General features: G+C 44.2%; 1 protein-coding gene across 1 annotated transcript in view; it reads right to left on the bottom strand.

Annotated features, from left to right (window-relative positions):
• SLC1A1 (solute carrier family 1 member 1) overlaps positions 1-15,220 on the bottom strand; it is a 62,144-nt gene extending 46,924 nt beyond the window's left edge. The window contains 2 exon segments of the mRNA XM_086629836.1: positions 15,129-15,156; positions 15,158-15,220. Of these exon segments, the coding sequence (XP_086485962.1) occupies positions 15,129-15,156; positions 15,158-15,220 (91 nt within the window).
• Between the last annotated feature and the right edge of the window lie 719 nt (positions 15,221-15,939).

The following is a 15,939-nucleotide window of genomic DNA, read 5'->3' as shown; positions in this document are numbered from 1 at the left end:
CTTGAAGGATGTCTTTAGGTATGCCTTTGGAAAAATCTTGATTATGCCTTCTGATTATCAGTCCAGTCCAGCAGTGACATTTTACTTCGTTTCATCAGCTCTAGAAGACCCATAACTTGCATTAGAAAAAAAATCAATACAACATATCAACACTACCAAACATTAAAAAAAGACAGTGATGTAATTATTTTAGATAATTTGTACTGGTGAAAATATGTCTATCCAGCAGTAATACTTCCAGTAACTGAAAGTAATTGAAAGCAATACTTTCAGTAATTGCTGCTCTACATAATTAGAAGAGAGAGTGACTACAATCACTAAAAATTAACCTAATAATTTCCAGGAAATTGATCAACAAAAATACACTCAGAATATTTCACACTTACACCACTACATGATCGATCTACAAAATACCAGACTGTAAGTATAATCTGTGATTTAGCCACGGCACAAGGCACCTTTGTACTTCCTCATGTTTCGATTAAATTAATTATCAGACAGTTCTAGCTTCTGAGACAAATCACAGATAAGAGTTCTATCAAAAGAAAATAAATCACAGGCCAAAAGACATATTTCTTCAGTTCGACAGGCTTATTTTCCATCTCAACATGGTTTTCAAAAGAAAATCACCGGTATAGGAAAAGTGTTGGCGAATGTTTAGAAAGCCTTATGACTTGTTTCACATATGAAGTTCATAATGCTTCAGTCCTGGCTAAACTGGGTATCAAGAGATCAAATTTGTAACTGGACTCAGTGAGAGACACAGCAACTCAGAACCCTTCATTACCCACTGAGTGCTCAAAGGTCTTATGAGTAGCCCCACTGAAGTTAATAGAATTTTTTACACCTCTTGGTATTTTAACGACATTAATGGTGTGTATTTTGCAGCAGAATTGTTACAACAGCACAAGAAGGTGCTACCAGTCTACCTTTACCAGCCGCAGTGGCTCATGTAAACTTTCAGGGTCCCAGGAAAGCTGCTAGTGCCCAAGCCAAATGCACCTCTTCCCCTAGTTTTATTTCTGATGATACACAAGACATTTAAGTTGGATGTTGTTAAAGAAGGTGGTGTAAAAGTTTGACTAAGTAGGCTTATAAGATAGGTTCCTTATTTTAAGTAATTGAAGTTGTGGAGGCACACAATATCACCAGGTTCAAAATCAGTTTAGGCAAATCCACAGACAACTGGTCCATACTATTGATACTGAAGGAAACAGACAGGGATCCCATACCAAGTTCTCAACTAAAGAAGAAATTCATTAATGTTTTTTTTCTAGAAAGTTAAGGATTTTTGCAAAAATCCTCCATAAAGATTCACCATGGCTGTGGCTTGTGCTAGTTCACAGGTTATCTGGACGTTAGTTATGTAGAAATGTAAACTACTAGTTAACTTGACAGAATGTGACTCTGAGAGCACAAAAAGATAATGACTGTTCCTCACAACAATCTTGAATCCTAATAGTTTTGAAGATACTTGTGATATTACATAAAGGCCCTTGATCGGTGACAAAGACACAATGAGCTCTATTTCTAATCTAGTGACTAAACTAAATGTGTTGAAAACAATTAGTCCACACTTTTAGATAACCCAAGCAAAAAACCACAACTCTGTAAAATGCTAAGGCTTTGATCCTGAAAACACTAGTGTAAATAGATGAATCTAAGCATACAGGTATTCTCCATGTATTCGGACTATTCGCATGAGTTAGGGTAGGCATATGCTTAAACTGCAGCGAGACTTGACTGTATGTTTACCAAAAGCTGTGTAATGCTGCTTTAGTTTAAGCAGGTGTGACTAGGATATGTTCTAACTATGCGCCTTTCATTCCAGGTGGTGACTGTCATGTTTGACCAGCTGAGAATTGGATCATTGTACATTTAGCAGGACTACTAGCAGGTAAAAAGGTTCTTTCTCATTTTCATTTTTCAGTGTTCTCTTTTCCACCTCTTTAGATTACAGTACAAAAACTTCCCCTGTGCTTTCAAAATTTTAGTAGGGTTTCCTTAAGCTTTTTCACTTACATATTTACATCTGTTTAATTTTTTTTGGTGAGGATATTATTTATCTAGTGGCAGTAACTGAGAATAGACTTCCTCATTCCAACAATCTCTTGAAATTACAGTATTGCTCTCACTTCCTTGTTGATGCTATGCCTTTACCAGAAAGAGCACTTACATCTATATTAACTTGTCATGCCTAGTATGTCAAAATACAGTAAAATGCAGCTACCTTTTAACTGGAGCTACCATCTAGCATATGCTGTTTGAATTTAGCATGGGAATATAGGAAGCAATTTTATTTTGAAACAGTAACAAGAGAAGGTTAGACAGTCAGCAGAATAAATTTGCTTAGGTACTGGAAATGGATGGAAACAGAACTTTTCCATCCTCTTCTCAAGCTCAGTTGGAATTTTCTTCCTGGGAATTATAACACACAGAAAGAGGTGTGGCCCAGCATAAACATATTTCACATAGTCACCAGTGCTTTTAACATCACACTGATTACAGCAGCCCTAAGCTAGTATAGATTAAAGTCTTATAAAACGTTAATTTCTCTACACGCATGCTACCGATACGCCACCATTTTCTTACATGTGCAATTACTTCTAATAAGCACAAAACACCCTATGGTAGGTAAGGCCTCTACTATACATTAGGATTTTTCCTTTCTTTTCATTTCTTTTTCATTTACAGCATAATTTGCTTCTGCTTTTTTTTTAAAGAGCGAGACATCACTTTTCCTGCTTCTCCTCTTCCTTCTTCCTGTTTCAACCACTTCACCTTTCCTCTTGTCCATGCTAAACTGTTTTTTCTTTCTTTTCCATCCCCTCTCCTTGCTTTTCCTTCTTGTTAGGATACGATTTTTACTACACAAGCAATCCTCTGCTTACAGCTCAATGGCATGTATTGCTTAAGGTCCCGATTTCTGCAATACTGGGCAGAAGTGAAGAATGAAGGTGGAAAAACCAGTACAGTCCCATGTCTTTAATTTTCTAAGGCAAATATCACTTTGCAACTGTGTATAGCACAGCACATGCTGCATAGCATGGTGTCTACATTTTCTCTCCCAGCAGACACTGACACAGAAAGCAAAAGGTGCAGTCTGGGTTCCTGGGATTGCAACGAAGGAAAGGCCACGGGATGCTTCTCTTGTCTGAACCCATATGAAACAACACATGCCTTGACTCTTTAGCACTACTCTCCCAGGGAGCACACAGTGTTTTTGCAAGCTTGGTAACAGACAGAAGAGAGGCTGTAAATGCAGACTAAGAGAAGCGAGGAGTGAGGGTGAGAAGAACAAGAGAAGAAAAACAGAGCAGAAGAAAATCGTTGAAAATTAGCATACCGACAGCAATCTGTCAGCACTCATCTTTCAGGTAGTCCCAGCAGTCCCAGCATAAAAAGCTAGAGGGAATATATGCTTCCTCTATATGGGATGACCTGTTTCTTGTTGTGTTACCCAGGGAAAGGGGAGCAGGAAGTACTGCACGGGGATATCACCTGCAACTGGCTGCACTGCGTGTACCACTCAATCCATCACATCTGCCAAGCCTGAGGCTTTCCAGGGCCAGGGAGATGATGGTAGTGTGTAATAATAAGGCAGCAGAACTAGTCTGGCCTGCGTACGTGTGTACAGTCAGTGAACCACTAGGTAAAATGTGTCTTGGGAGACCATTATGTTGTAGGTTCTGCATATCAGCAGAGCTAACTCTGTGACATTTGGTTATCTGGTGAAGACTCATTTATCACAATCTGCCCTACATCTACAGTACGTCTTCTTGCGAATTGCTGTTGTTTCTGAAATGTTGTCTAAGGAAAAAAGGCAAATTATTTGCATGGGAACAACTATAGGACTACTACATTTTTCTTCAAGTACTGTGCTGCAGTTCATGACACAGATTTGGAAACAAGTAAGAAAAGAAACACACACCCTGTTCAAATAAATTCTGTAATCTCTGGGCTCATCTATGCTAGCACACATGAGGAGTGTCACAGATTGTCCTATAGCTATTGTAAACTTGTAAAAATGCACTGTCTTCTCAGCAGCCACCTCAGCAACCAAATACAGAGACTATTTACAATTTTTCAGAGAGTGATGGCTAAATCCTGAAGCCTTTTTTGTATAATTATGAGGGGTCAACACAATTCAGATCTTCAATTTGGAAACTCAGAACCCTGAGTAAATGAATCCGTTCAGGACATGCAGTGTATGAAGTGACTGTAGTTACTTGTTTTACATCATTGCCATTGTGGGTTAGATGCTCTTCAGAACCTGAACGCATTTTTGATAACAAGACAGCAGGACACTATGCACCTTTACCTTCTCTACCTTCATTCACAGGTAAAACAACTCACGATTTAGAAACAAATAACTGCAGTCCACATAGACATGCTGGGTCCTATTTCTCACTGAAACAGAATATAAACCAAACAAAATTGGCATCTAACAGGTAGGACTTCCTAACATGTTATTTGCACTCATGGATGACAACAATGATACGAGATGCATGCTGTTAATTCACAGGGAGTTCTCATTCCACCAGTGTGCATGACACCGCAGAAATAGCACATCGCCTTCAACTCCCACTAACTTTATTATGGGAATGATCCTTAGGAACGATAAAGACAATGAGAAAAGAAATCCAGCATATACTTCTGGAGAACAAATAATCTGTTTTGTACAATGATCTGTTCTGAACGACACCACGTCTCTCTCTGAAAAAAGTTGTCGTATTTATTTTTCCCGTTTTCAAATAATTCTAGCATGTAGAAACTCCCTTTCAAAGGAGCAGTTAGCGATTCTGGCTGATAATGACAGCCACTGGGGGAATTCTAGGAATTTTTCTTTGATATGGTATTCAAAGAAGAAAAACATGGGCACATCCCACGGTTCACACCTGATATTATTTAATTGTACTGCAGCAACATGGATTGTGCTATTAACAAAGTGATTAAGATCTTCACAATTTCACACTATATGCTGTTCATTGGTAGACTAACAGACAATTACTTCTATCATATTGGTGGGTCTTAATTGGATTATCTTTACAGTAGATGATTCATGGGACTGAAAGGCTGGCAAACAAAGTTCACTGACTTGATCTGAAATACAATGCAAAACATTCAAAATAAACATGTCAAATTGCACCACAGGCAGGCAAGATTTTTGCAGTCTGTGATACAGTTTGAGTCCTTTTGTAATATTTTATAAAATCCATTCTTTTTCTGCTCTCTTGAGTTTCTGTAATATCACTGGCTGTCTCTTAACTACAAAGAAATACCCAGTGCCAACTACAGTACACTAAAATAGAGGGTGTAGAAGATATTCTTACTTATAATAATACTTTATAAACTTATTATTTCAGCTTATTAATTCAGCTTTCTTTGGATTATTTTTAATATTTTCTAATGTTACGCATTTTACTGTTTTACATTCTACTTAACAATCAATATTAATTCTAATAAACATACTGATGTTGACTGAAAAAACCAAGATTCTTAGAAAACTGCAGACAACTACTAAGGTAGGATTTAGAGTCTCTGGAGAATTACTGCATGACAATTGATCTTAACTCTCTGGATGCTGGTGTTGCCCAGACTACCAGCTTGCTTCCAAAGATACATTAAGAAAAGTCCTCCCAGAAATCCTGCAGAAGAAAGTTCCCAAGTCACACGTCAGCCTACTGAGAAAGATTTAGTAAGAATGTACTGGAGGAAGGTGTGCTCATTCCTCCACCTTGGTAAGGCCTCCTGTGTCCTCCTGTTGAGAGTGCAGGGGTTGTAAATTCCTTCACACAAACAACACATTGCCATCTGACTGCAGCGTGAAGAAAGTTTGGGTGGACAGTGACTCCCTGTGATGGACCTTCAGGAATGGAGGCAAGGTGGAGAACTTCCCAGAGGGGTAAAAACCAGCTTCCCCAGCGTGGGCTACTCCCCTACTCACAGCAGGCGTAAAGGCCACTGCAATCAGCAAAGCCACATCACTCCTGTGACTTTCTGTGCTGTGGGAGCCTGTAGCAGGGCTGATAACACAGAGTGGCCTGTAGCAGTCACTGATAGCACAGACCAGCCGCTCTGCAACACAGCGCCGCACAGGACCCACCCCACTCTTAGCCAGACCAAGAGCTGGTATTTCATTCAGCCAGGAAAAGGGAAATAATGGCCAATTCTCCTGTGACTGCAAGTGACCAAAGTTGGGCTGAACGCTGAACCAGTGTTGCCCCAGAACGACAACGTGCTAATGGCTAAGCAGTTTGATAATTTAACAGTCTCTCTTATTGGACACTTAGTTTCACAGAATGGTTTGGGTTGGAAGGGACCTTAGAGATCATCTAGTTCCAACCTCCCTGCCATGCGCAGGGACACCTTCCGCTAGAGCAGGTTGCTCAAAGCCTCATCCAATCTGGCCTTCGACACCTCAAGCAATAAGGCATTCACAACCTCTCTGGGTAACCTGTTCCAGTTTCCTCTCATTTATCTAAATATGCTGTAGATTAATTTCATGTGTACATATCTTCCAAATATTTTCAGTATGCAGATGTCACTTCTATCTGAGCAAGTCAAGATGAAAGAATACAGTTGAAGGAAAGAAAAAAACTGTTATGATCATGCTTCATCTGTGTATGTATCTCAGTACATTAGCAAGAATTGCCATACAGAACCTATCCATAGAAACAGTTCACTGACATATAGAAAAAAATACAGAGAGGAATTGTGAAGAATTCATTCCTTGGTTTGTCCTTAACTCTGTTAAAATAAATTAAGCTGTATCAGAGATACGATCTGCCTCTTTCACAGCTTTTCAGCAAACTCGGTGACTCATTAGATTTGCACAGTTAAGTACGACACTTAGAGCCTTAACATAATAAACACCATATTATAAAGATCATGTCACAAATTCAGTAATTTCAGGAAAATGACAGTTCTTTCCCAGCAGCTATACAACCTGTATTTCCTCATGAATTTGGATGTGTTCCGGTGAAAGCACCTGTTCTGTTGGGCAATACTGTGTGAAATGCAGTATAGACTGTAGAGTGATGTACAGTACAGTAGGACTGTAGAGTGATGAAGAGAACAAGGATGCTACCTTCTGAAAGGAGATTAAAGAGCTTAGTTTGTCCAACAGAGATGAGTAAGCTAGAAATACAGAAAATGGTTGAATAGCAGAGAAAGAGCAATGTTTTAACAAGCGGAGGCATATTCAACCTGAATACATTTAGACTGGAAATTGTACGGTTTTCAACAATCAGACTGATGAGTATGGCTTCCTAGGAGGACGTGCAGCACCAAGAAGGCTCTCCAGCTTCAAGGTCGAGCATGATATGTTACAGAAGTTTATATAAAATGTTGTAACCTGAAGCAGCAGCAGACTAGATGCGATAACCCAGGCCATATCTTTCTACTTCATATTTCTGTGTTTTACAGTAAAATTGAAACATAATCTGACAACAGTAACTTACCCTTCTTTTGCAGACCTTCCCTATGACTCCTTTCAGCTTTCACTTGTAAAACCACTACCATTCTCCTTCACCCCACCTATCTGTAGCTTAGGTGCCTTCTTTAACCATGACCTCTCTCCTCTGCAGTTATACAGACATGTATACTTCTTATTGCTTCCTCCACATCTCCAAATCCACTCAATTTTATTAAAAAGTGCTTTCATTTGGACCACTCTTGTGACTCATTCAAGATACTGTCATGTCCCTAATTGTGGTGTTCCTGGTGTCTAACATTTTGCTCACATGGCCTAACATATTACACGACCACCAATGGCACCATTCCACTGCCACCCAAAGAACTGGAGCTTCTCACCCTTTCTTGTAAAAGCCCACTGATCTTCTGTTCTCTTTCCACAACTGTTGCTTGCTATCCGAAAGCTATATGAGCACCTTTGCACATCCTGTATAGCCCAAGAGACAGTAGCTCAACAGAGCATATCAGGAAAAACACATCTTCATTTAAGACCCCTGAAACACACATGGAACTAAATGGTTGGCAATGGCATAAGAAAGGTAAAACGCTAGTAACTGGGAATATCTGTCAGATTCTGAGCCCTGTTATACCTTCTGTTTTAAACTGTGGTGAGAGGAAAGGACAGTAAACAGGATATACTGTTCTACCTGTCTCCTTGCTGGAAGGGTAGTGGAATGGTTCTGACTGCAATAAATTGAGATAAGCAGCCAGAAAGGCAATTTAATGGAAACTAAAGAGTGACAGATAGTGACATGAGGAAAACATTATTCTGAAACTAATGAAGACATCAAAGCCTTGCAAAATCAGAGGTATGACTTAGAAAATTAATTCAGACTAAGCATGGCCAGGCTGTTTGTGATTCCAAAAGCACGAAAGGACCAAGAAGTGACTGTTTTGCAATACATTGTGAAAATACTCAGATTATATATAATCTAGAAGAAATTGCTATCACGTCACATTTAATTTTCTGGCATGCTATTGCGTTCTCATGGAATGTGTCTACAAGGGTAGACACAAAAATAAATCCGGAACATTTAGTTCAATGTAGCCCTGATCTTCAGCACAGTATATGATAGAGACGTGATCTCACACCATGAGATACTGTTGTGGGGCCATAAGTAAGAATGTCTTCCACAAATCTTACAAAGCTTTTGTAAAAATCAAAAGGCATATTTGCAAACAGTACAAGTGTTGTTTGTAAGTAGCCTCAACCTGAACATTATCTATTTGCTGGAGTAGGTAAGAAGAAAGCATCTTTACGCTTTGTTAAGATATAAACAGAAAACAAAATATTTTCGTAATCACTAATTCCCAGTATCATTTTCCCTTAAATGATATTGGGAAATTTGAAACAGTAAATATTTTGCTGGTATTTGTATTGGTGTTATTGTTTCAAATGGAAAGAAATATTTCATTGACTTTGGTAGCTTTGAGGCTTTGTAGAGTGTAAATTGACCCGAGGCTCGCTCCTTCTAAAAGTCTCCTTATTCAGAAGTTCAGCTCTAGTGATAGTTTCATTTCACTCCTATAAAGTGAAACCCAGGCTTTACGTTAAAACAAGACATGAAATACATGGAAAACAGGCACTTCAGCTATCTTTGTTTTCTTTTGTTGACTGAGTTTCTGGCTCAGAGCATTTTTGATCCTCAGTAGTATGTGAAACTCTCAGAAGAAACTGTTGACCTTTCTCCATTTTACTTTCTGTCTTTAAAATTAATTTCAGACATTCTTTCAGAATTGCTGGGTTTCACATATTTCTGAACAGATCTCATCCTGTATTGAACTGTATGTAGTGAAATGGAGAAGAATTGACAGATAAGCACCACAACTGTCTAGAGAGGCATAAAAAGTCACAAGTATCATCTACACTGCTCTAAATCACATCAGGAAGAAATTAGTCTTCTGTTAGATATCCATGCTACCGCAGTTGATTCAGGACATCTGGTTTTCACCTGTTATAAATTCCAAATTAATAAAACGTTATGCTTCAAAATTCACGAAAGGAATCAGATGTTTGCTTTACAATTATACTTGTCAGAAACTTGACAGGGTAATAATTCCTTCATTTCAGGATATTCTCTATTTTTTTTCCTGCAGTGAAGAAAAGAGCTCTGGTTTTGCTAGTGTATTTCAAGAGGCAATTAATGTGCTTGATTGTTCGTAACCCTCACACTGTGTCGTGCAAGGAAAGAGAAATGGTACAGGAGACAGCCTAAACTAGGTTTATAGGTCACTTTTTGGTAAATATACGAGGATGTGAAAATGAAAAACAGTGAAGTCTTATTCCGTATCCAGAATGGGTTTTTTATTTTTAAACTATACTTCTCAGAGACAAGAGCAACTTACTGAGAGAAACTGAAAGACTTTACAGGTTTATGGCATTTAGAGGCTGTAGGCTACGTTTGCAAAAGAAACTTCCCACCCTCAGGAGTATGGCGAGATCCCTGGATTCACGGTGGCCTTCCTCATGGTGAGAAGCCATCCATGAAGTGGTATGTTACTAATTGTTCTGTTGTTGTCTTCACCCTGAGACATTCATTCTTGCAAGAACGCACTGGTGGGCTTCCAGTAGTGCTAGCACGTGCTGCACTGCTCTGACATGGATGACTTTTAAAGGAACTAGTGTTTTTAAAAGCAGCTGTCAAATCTCCTCGTATCTAATTACAGAGGGAGCCCACCCTCTCTAGCTACAGTTAGCAGATGTGAATGCACAATGCACCTGACAATTTTTTTTAAGAATACAGACCTGTGAACAAAAAATATTCTTATAGGGAGATACTACTACATAACACTATAATATAAAATAATATTTTTCATTAAAATGAAAAAGAACAAATTTTTGGCATATAGACTGCTAGGGTGATAACATACAGCACAAAACAGAAGCTCCAGAGGCTGCTGCACTCATCAAATCCTGGCAAATAGCTATAGCTGCACCACTCAAAGTTCCTGCAGTGCTGGTGGTACAGGCAGGAACTACGTATATTTCAGTCCCGCTCTCAAACGCGGTGGAACAGGAGCTCAGATGCCAGCCTCAATCTCCCAACACGGGAACCGCGCAAGCAAGGCGTCTGATCCTGCACGGACTGACTCCCCTTCACTTCGGAGGTGCCAAAATCAGCTGTACCCCCACCCCCTCCCTCTCTCAGTCACTTCTGGCTGCTGACGCCCGCAGCCCCGCACGCCGCCGGGCTCGCCCCGCTGCACCGCGGACAGCTCCCGCGCCCCCGCACGGCCGTGGCCCGGGAGACCCCTCCTCAGCAGATCCGAGGGGCACGGCACGGGTGCCGGGAGCCGTGCACATCCGCGACGAGGAGAGCGAAGGAGCAAGTCAAAGTCAGAGTACAAAAGTGTCCTTCACTGCATTTATGGACCGTTGATAAACGTGATTTATGGCCGGCTGAAGAAAGGACACTGCCATGCACAGCCCCTTGAGACTGGTGGCTGTATCCATCTAAACATTGCGTATCTCGTATCTTCCTCATGACTACCTGAACAACTTCAGTGTCCCCCATGCTCTGGTGAAAAAACACTTCAGAGTCACACGGAGGCTCACAGGAGTCTGAAGTTTTGAATTTGTTTAGGAATTGACAGACAGACATTCCATTAGTGACAAATAAAAGTACTTGCAACGTGCAAACTGATGCAAACTGAATCCCTTAGAACCACGTTCCCCAACAACAGAACTATTACAAAAAGATATTAGTCTAATAGATTTTAAAAATATACGTATTCAGAAAAATTGCAGCCTATTTCTGTATACTCTCTGAGTACGTAAAAAGATCTCTGCTGTAGTATGGTGTGCTACTGCAAATCAGTACTCGAGAACATATGTCCTCTAATTGCTTACACTTTTATTTCCACAGTAAGAAAAAAGCTGTTTGCTGAAGAATTGCCCAGGACTACCAGCTATTAGGTTACGACCCACAGACTAATGAATGAGTATTTACACATCATCAGCCTTTTTACCTTCATGACTGGCTTGGTTGCTTCGCAACAGTGACTTCTTGGAGACAAAGCAACGATAAAAAATAGATGCTTTATGAGAATCCTACGAAGTGTGACTTACACTCTCCTTTTGCAATTGTCCTTTCGAAACCTGTTTCAGGGTGAGTAAATTTCAGGGATATTTTTGGTTTATTTTGACTTGATTGTACAAACTGGAAGCAATATAGCTTTATTTAATAAAAGCTGAAGAAGCACTTGAAGTAAGTTGACTTTCTAACTGCCTTTGTTGGCTCAGCTGCTGTGGGCTCAGTAAGGCCAGTGGAGCAAAAAGACGCAAGATATCCCTTTTTTTGCAGCTACCTATGCGAGGCTGCTGCTCTCCCACCCCTCTGCCTCCTACAGAAGGGCAGTGAGACAGGCGAGGCACAGATGAGCCCAAACATCACCTCTGAGTCACTGGCCAGCACAGGTGACCCACTGCATGCCCTAAGGACACACTAAGAAGTAATGAACAACAAACTCGCTTCTCAGGCCCCATATTCGGGCAAACCTACCACTGAAATTACGCAAACCACAAGCCTCAGAACTAGCCCTGAATCTAGCCTCTTCCAGTACCTCAAGGGGGCCTACAGGAAAGATGGGGAGAGGCTGTTCAGGAGGGCCTGTTGTGATAGGACAAGGGGTAATGGTTTTAAAATAGAGGGAGGTAGATTCAGATTGGATATTAGGAAAAAATTGTTTACCATGAGAGTTGTAGAACACTGGAACAGGTTGCCCAGAGAGGTGGTGGATGCTCCATCCCTGGAGACGTTCAAGGCCAGGTTGGACGAGGCCCTGAGCAACCTGATCTAGTTGGAGATATCCCTGTTCCTTGCAGGGGGGTTGGACTAGATGACCTTTGAAGGTCCCTTCCAGCCCTAACCATTCTATGATTCTATGATTAATCTGAAATTCAGTCAATTTCAGACTCCAAATCTTGAGTTCACAGATCTCTCCCCATCAGTTTGGCAGTCTGAAACAGAATCTCTATTAAGGTAAGAAAAATAACCTCTTGAGTCTCATGTTTTATTTTCTCTGAATAATACACACGTGTTTTCACAAAAAGGAGGTGACATTCTTAAGATATTTCATTTCATATAATTCTTCCCTCCAAATTCTATAAAAAAAATTTCAGTGTTTTGAAAACGTAAGTGACAGGCAAATGATTGAATGCTTCAAATATAGCACACAAAATATTTACTCTTGAAGGAAGAGGTGTTTGGAATTCTGAGGGGTTTCTGTCTCCTCTTGCCAGAGATGGGCAAAACAAGTAATCAGGAAAACTTTTTGGCTTAGTAAGGGTACTAGCAAAGTTAAGCGTCTCACTAGGATGCTGAGCATAACTCTGATAACGATGAGCAAAAGTCATGATTCTACATGATACTGTTGGAATATTGGGCACTTTGCAGCACAGCTGGAGAGCTTTCACAGTACATTTCCACAGCTTGCTGCACTTCATATTTCCACTCCTCACTCACGCGCACTTTTCTGAAAAGTCTAAACATATCTTCTGCTTTCAAAATAAGTGCTACTCATCTGTTCACGAATGCTAAATTGTTCGTCCAAACTAAGTAGATTAATAAACCTCAGGGCAATTCCCCAGTGTATATTAGAAAAGAATAAATATATAAATTTAATTATTAAGGGTTTGCAGACTCCAAGTATATTACTAACATTCCTCAAGTTGTAACAAAAAGATCCTTACAAAGTTTCACTGTTCTCTTCGCGTAACTTATTTCACCAATATATTTTCTCCAACAAATATTGAAAATGCAGCAGATACGTAGCTTCTTGCAAAATGTAATCTAGTCCAAAGCTCAAGGTATTTTTATGAAGACTCTCTTTGCCACACTATAGAGCTCCCCTGAGTTCTGGACTGTTAATTACAGCATAGCAGGTAGAGAAGTCCAAAGACACAGGAGGTATTTGGGTGACTGTCACTCTCTCACTGCAAATTGCCATTGGTTTTGGGGGGATTAGGATCAAATGGACCTACAGTTCCAACACTGCCAAGTTCTGTGGCTCTCAGGGAAATCTCATTTCAGAATGATCAACTTGCAGGATCACATCACACACCTGAGTTCTACCTACATTCATTGAAGATAATGAGAGGGGAATATTTCTTAACCACTTCTGTAATTGGGAAGTAAGTATTTGAACTCACAGAAGTGTACCTGACAGGACTACACAAAAAAGCAACTGTACACACACAAACACGGACACATATACACACCCCTCCAGTTGTTACAGCCAGATTTTCAAAGCAAGCCTTTAGCACTTGGTACATAGAACTCACAAAAATCTTTCCACTTACTAAAGAGGTGAAAAAGAACTGAGATCTTTCAAATATCGAATGTGTGCAAGGAAACATACATGTATACATAAGTACACCTCTGATCACTGCCTATAAATAGCTGGGTGGAATTCCAAAAGAATAATTCTCTCCTGAATAAACACGTACAGAAATAGATACATTCCAGCCAAATTCAAATCCGCAGAAAAGTCATCTGAAAGAGACCCATCAAACAGAAGTGCTGTTAATAAAGTATTTAAAGCACAACACTTCTCTACAGGAGCAATAACGCCAAGGAAGCTCTGCTTGCTTAGCATCAAAACAATCACCAGGAGAAAATGCAAAGGCTGTGTGACTAGGACCAAAATTACGTCCCACCGAAAAGTCTCTTCAGCCACGTCATTTGACTGCTAGGACCTTTTGCCCACCTATTCTTAGTAAGATGGCGTTCAATTCATTTCTCCTTCCGAAACTTGTCAGCGAGCGGAGGAGAAATCCTCCTACCTTCGCAACGACACGAAAAACCTGAAAAGCCCACTGAAAGCGGGGTGGCATTGCCGAACTTCGCCAGTTGTGTCACTTGCTCCGGCCGCGAGCAGCACCCCGAAGCCACATCCAGGCTCTCCTGCCCGGCGGCCTCCACCTCAGCGGGGCTCCGACCTGCCCACCCGCCGCAGGCGCCGTGAGCCGGCCCGGCCCCCCGCCGCCGGCCCAGCCGCGCTCCCCGCACCGTGAGCAAACGTGGCGCAAGGCGCAGCCCGCCCGCGCCGGCGGGGCAGCCCCCGCTGACAGCCATCGGCGCGGGGCTGCCCCGCTAATGACCAGACCTTTGTCACCAGCGCGGAGGGCCCCGGCCACCCCGCACCTCGGCGCCCCGCTGCCGACCTGGTCGCTCGGGCTCGGGGCGCGCTTTGTCCACCCACCCGAAACCCCGTTTTAGACCGGCCGCCGCAGCGCCGTGCCGCTGCCGACCTGTTCCCCGCGGCCACGGCTGAGCGACGCCCCGGAGCACCTCAGCCGGCCTGCGCGGCGCCGCGGGAGGGCAGCCGGCTCCCCTCGCCCTTCAGAACCGCTACCCTCCCGCGGCACGGCGGCGGGCGGCATGGAGGCGGCGGGCGGCATGGAGACGGCGGGCGGCATGGAGACGGCGGGCCCGCGCTTCGCCCTGCACCGCCCGGCTCGGCCCGGTCCCGCGGCCGCGGAGCGCCCCTCGGCTGGCGCTGCCCGGCGCTCCGCCGCGGGCCCCGGTCTGGCGCCGCGCCGGCCCTGCGACGGGCAGGGCCATAACGTGCCGGGTAAGGCTGGGCGGGGGGCGGCGGCGGCGCCGCACTCCCATCCTTCCCGCACGCCTTCCCTCCCGCGCCGCACTCACCCAGCAGCACGGCGGCCACCGTGCTAAGGCAGGAGCCAGTTCCTCCTCAGGAAGTCCGGGCAGCTGCATCCTTTCCTGCCCTTCTTCGCCATAGCGGGGGGCGGCGGCAGCTGAGGGGGGCGACGGGCCTGGGGCGCTCCGCGCCGAGCCGAGCCGAGCCGCGCTGAATCGCGCCGAGCCGAGCGGTGCTGCCTGCCCGCCTTCGTGCGCTCCGCGCTGCTGCGCGCTTGCAGGAGAGAGGCGGAGACGTTTCACCTCACCTGGCAACGAGCAAGCCCGGCCCCCCGCCCGCCCGCCGCCCTACCCACCCCGCTGCGCGCCCTCCGCCCCCCTGCCAGCCCCGCCGTCCCGGTGCCTCCCTGCCGTCCCCGCTGGCCCGCGGAGCCCAGCCCCGCCGCCGGCCGGGTCTCCTCGCTGGCCCTTCCCGCGTGCGCGCCGGGGCTGCGCAGGGGGGCACAGCGCCCGCCGGGGCGCGGGCCAGCGAGAGGAGAGCAGAGGGCCGGGCCCACCCCGCGACTTGCCCGCAGGGCCGCGGGCTGAGCGCGCAGCTCGGAGCCGCCCCGCCCGGGCCGCAGGGCACGGCCAGCGGAGGAAGGCGCAGAGGCGGCGGGGGGGCCCCGCCGGAGGCCGACGGCCCGCGGCCGGGGGCGGTAGGGTGCCGCGCCCAAACCCCGCCGCCCCAGCCCGCTGCCTGGCTCCCGCGCCCTTGGCGCCCCGGGCCGGCCGGGGCGCTGGTTTCGTGCCCGAGACACGCGAGCCAGCCTCCGCGGTGCCCGACAGCCCCCCCGCCGGAGGGGAGGTGGTCCCGCGG

The sequence above is a fragment of the Tauraco erythrolophus genome, chromosome Z, assembly GCF_009769465.1.
Source record: "Tauraco erythrolophus isolate bTauEry1 chromosome Z, bTauEry1.pri, whole genome shotgun sequence".
NCBI classification, from domain to species: Eukaryota; Metazoa; Chordata; class Aves; order Musophagiformes; family Musophagidae; genus Tauraco; species Tauraco erythrolophus.
The sequence above is the reverse complement of the archived record's forward strand: the minus strand, read 5'-3'. Positions and strand labels throughout refer to the sequence as shown.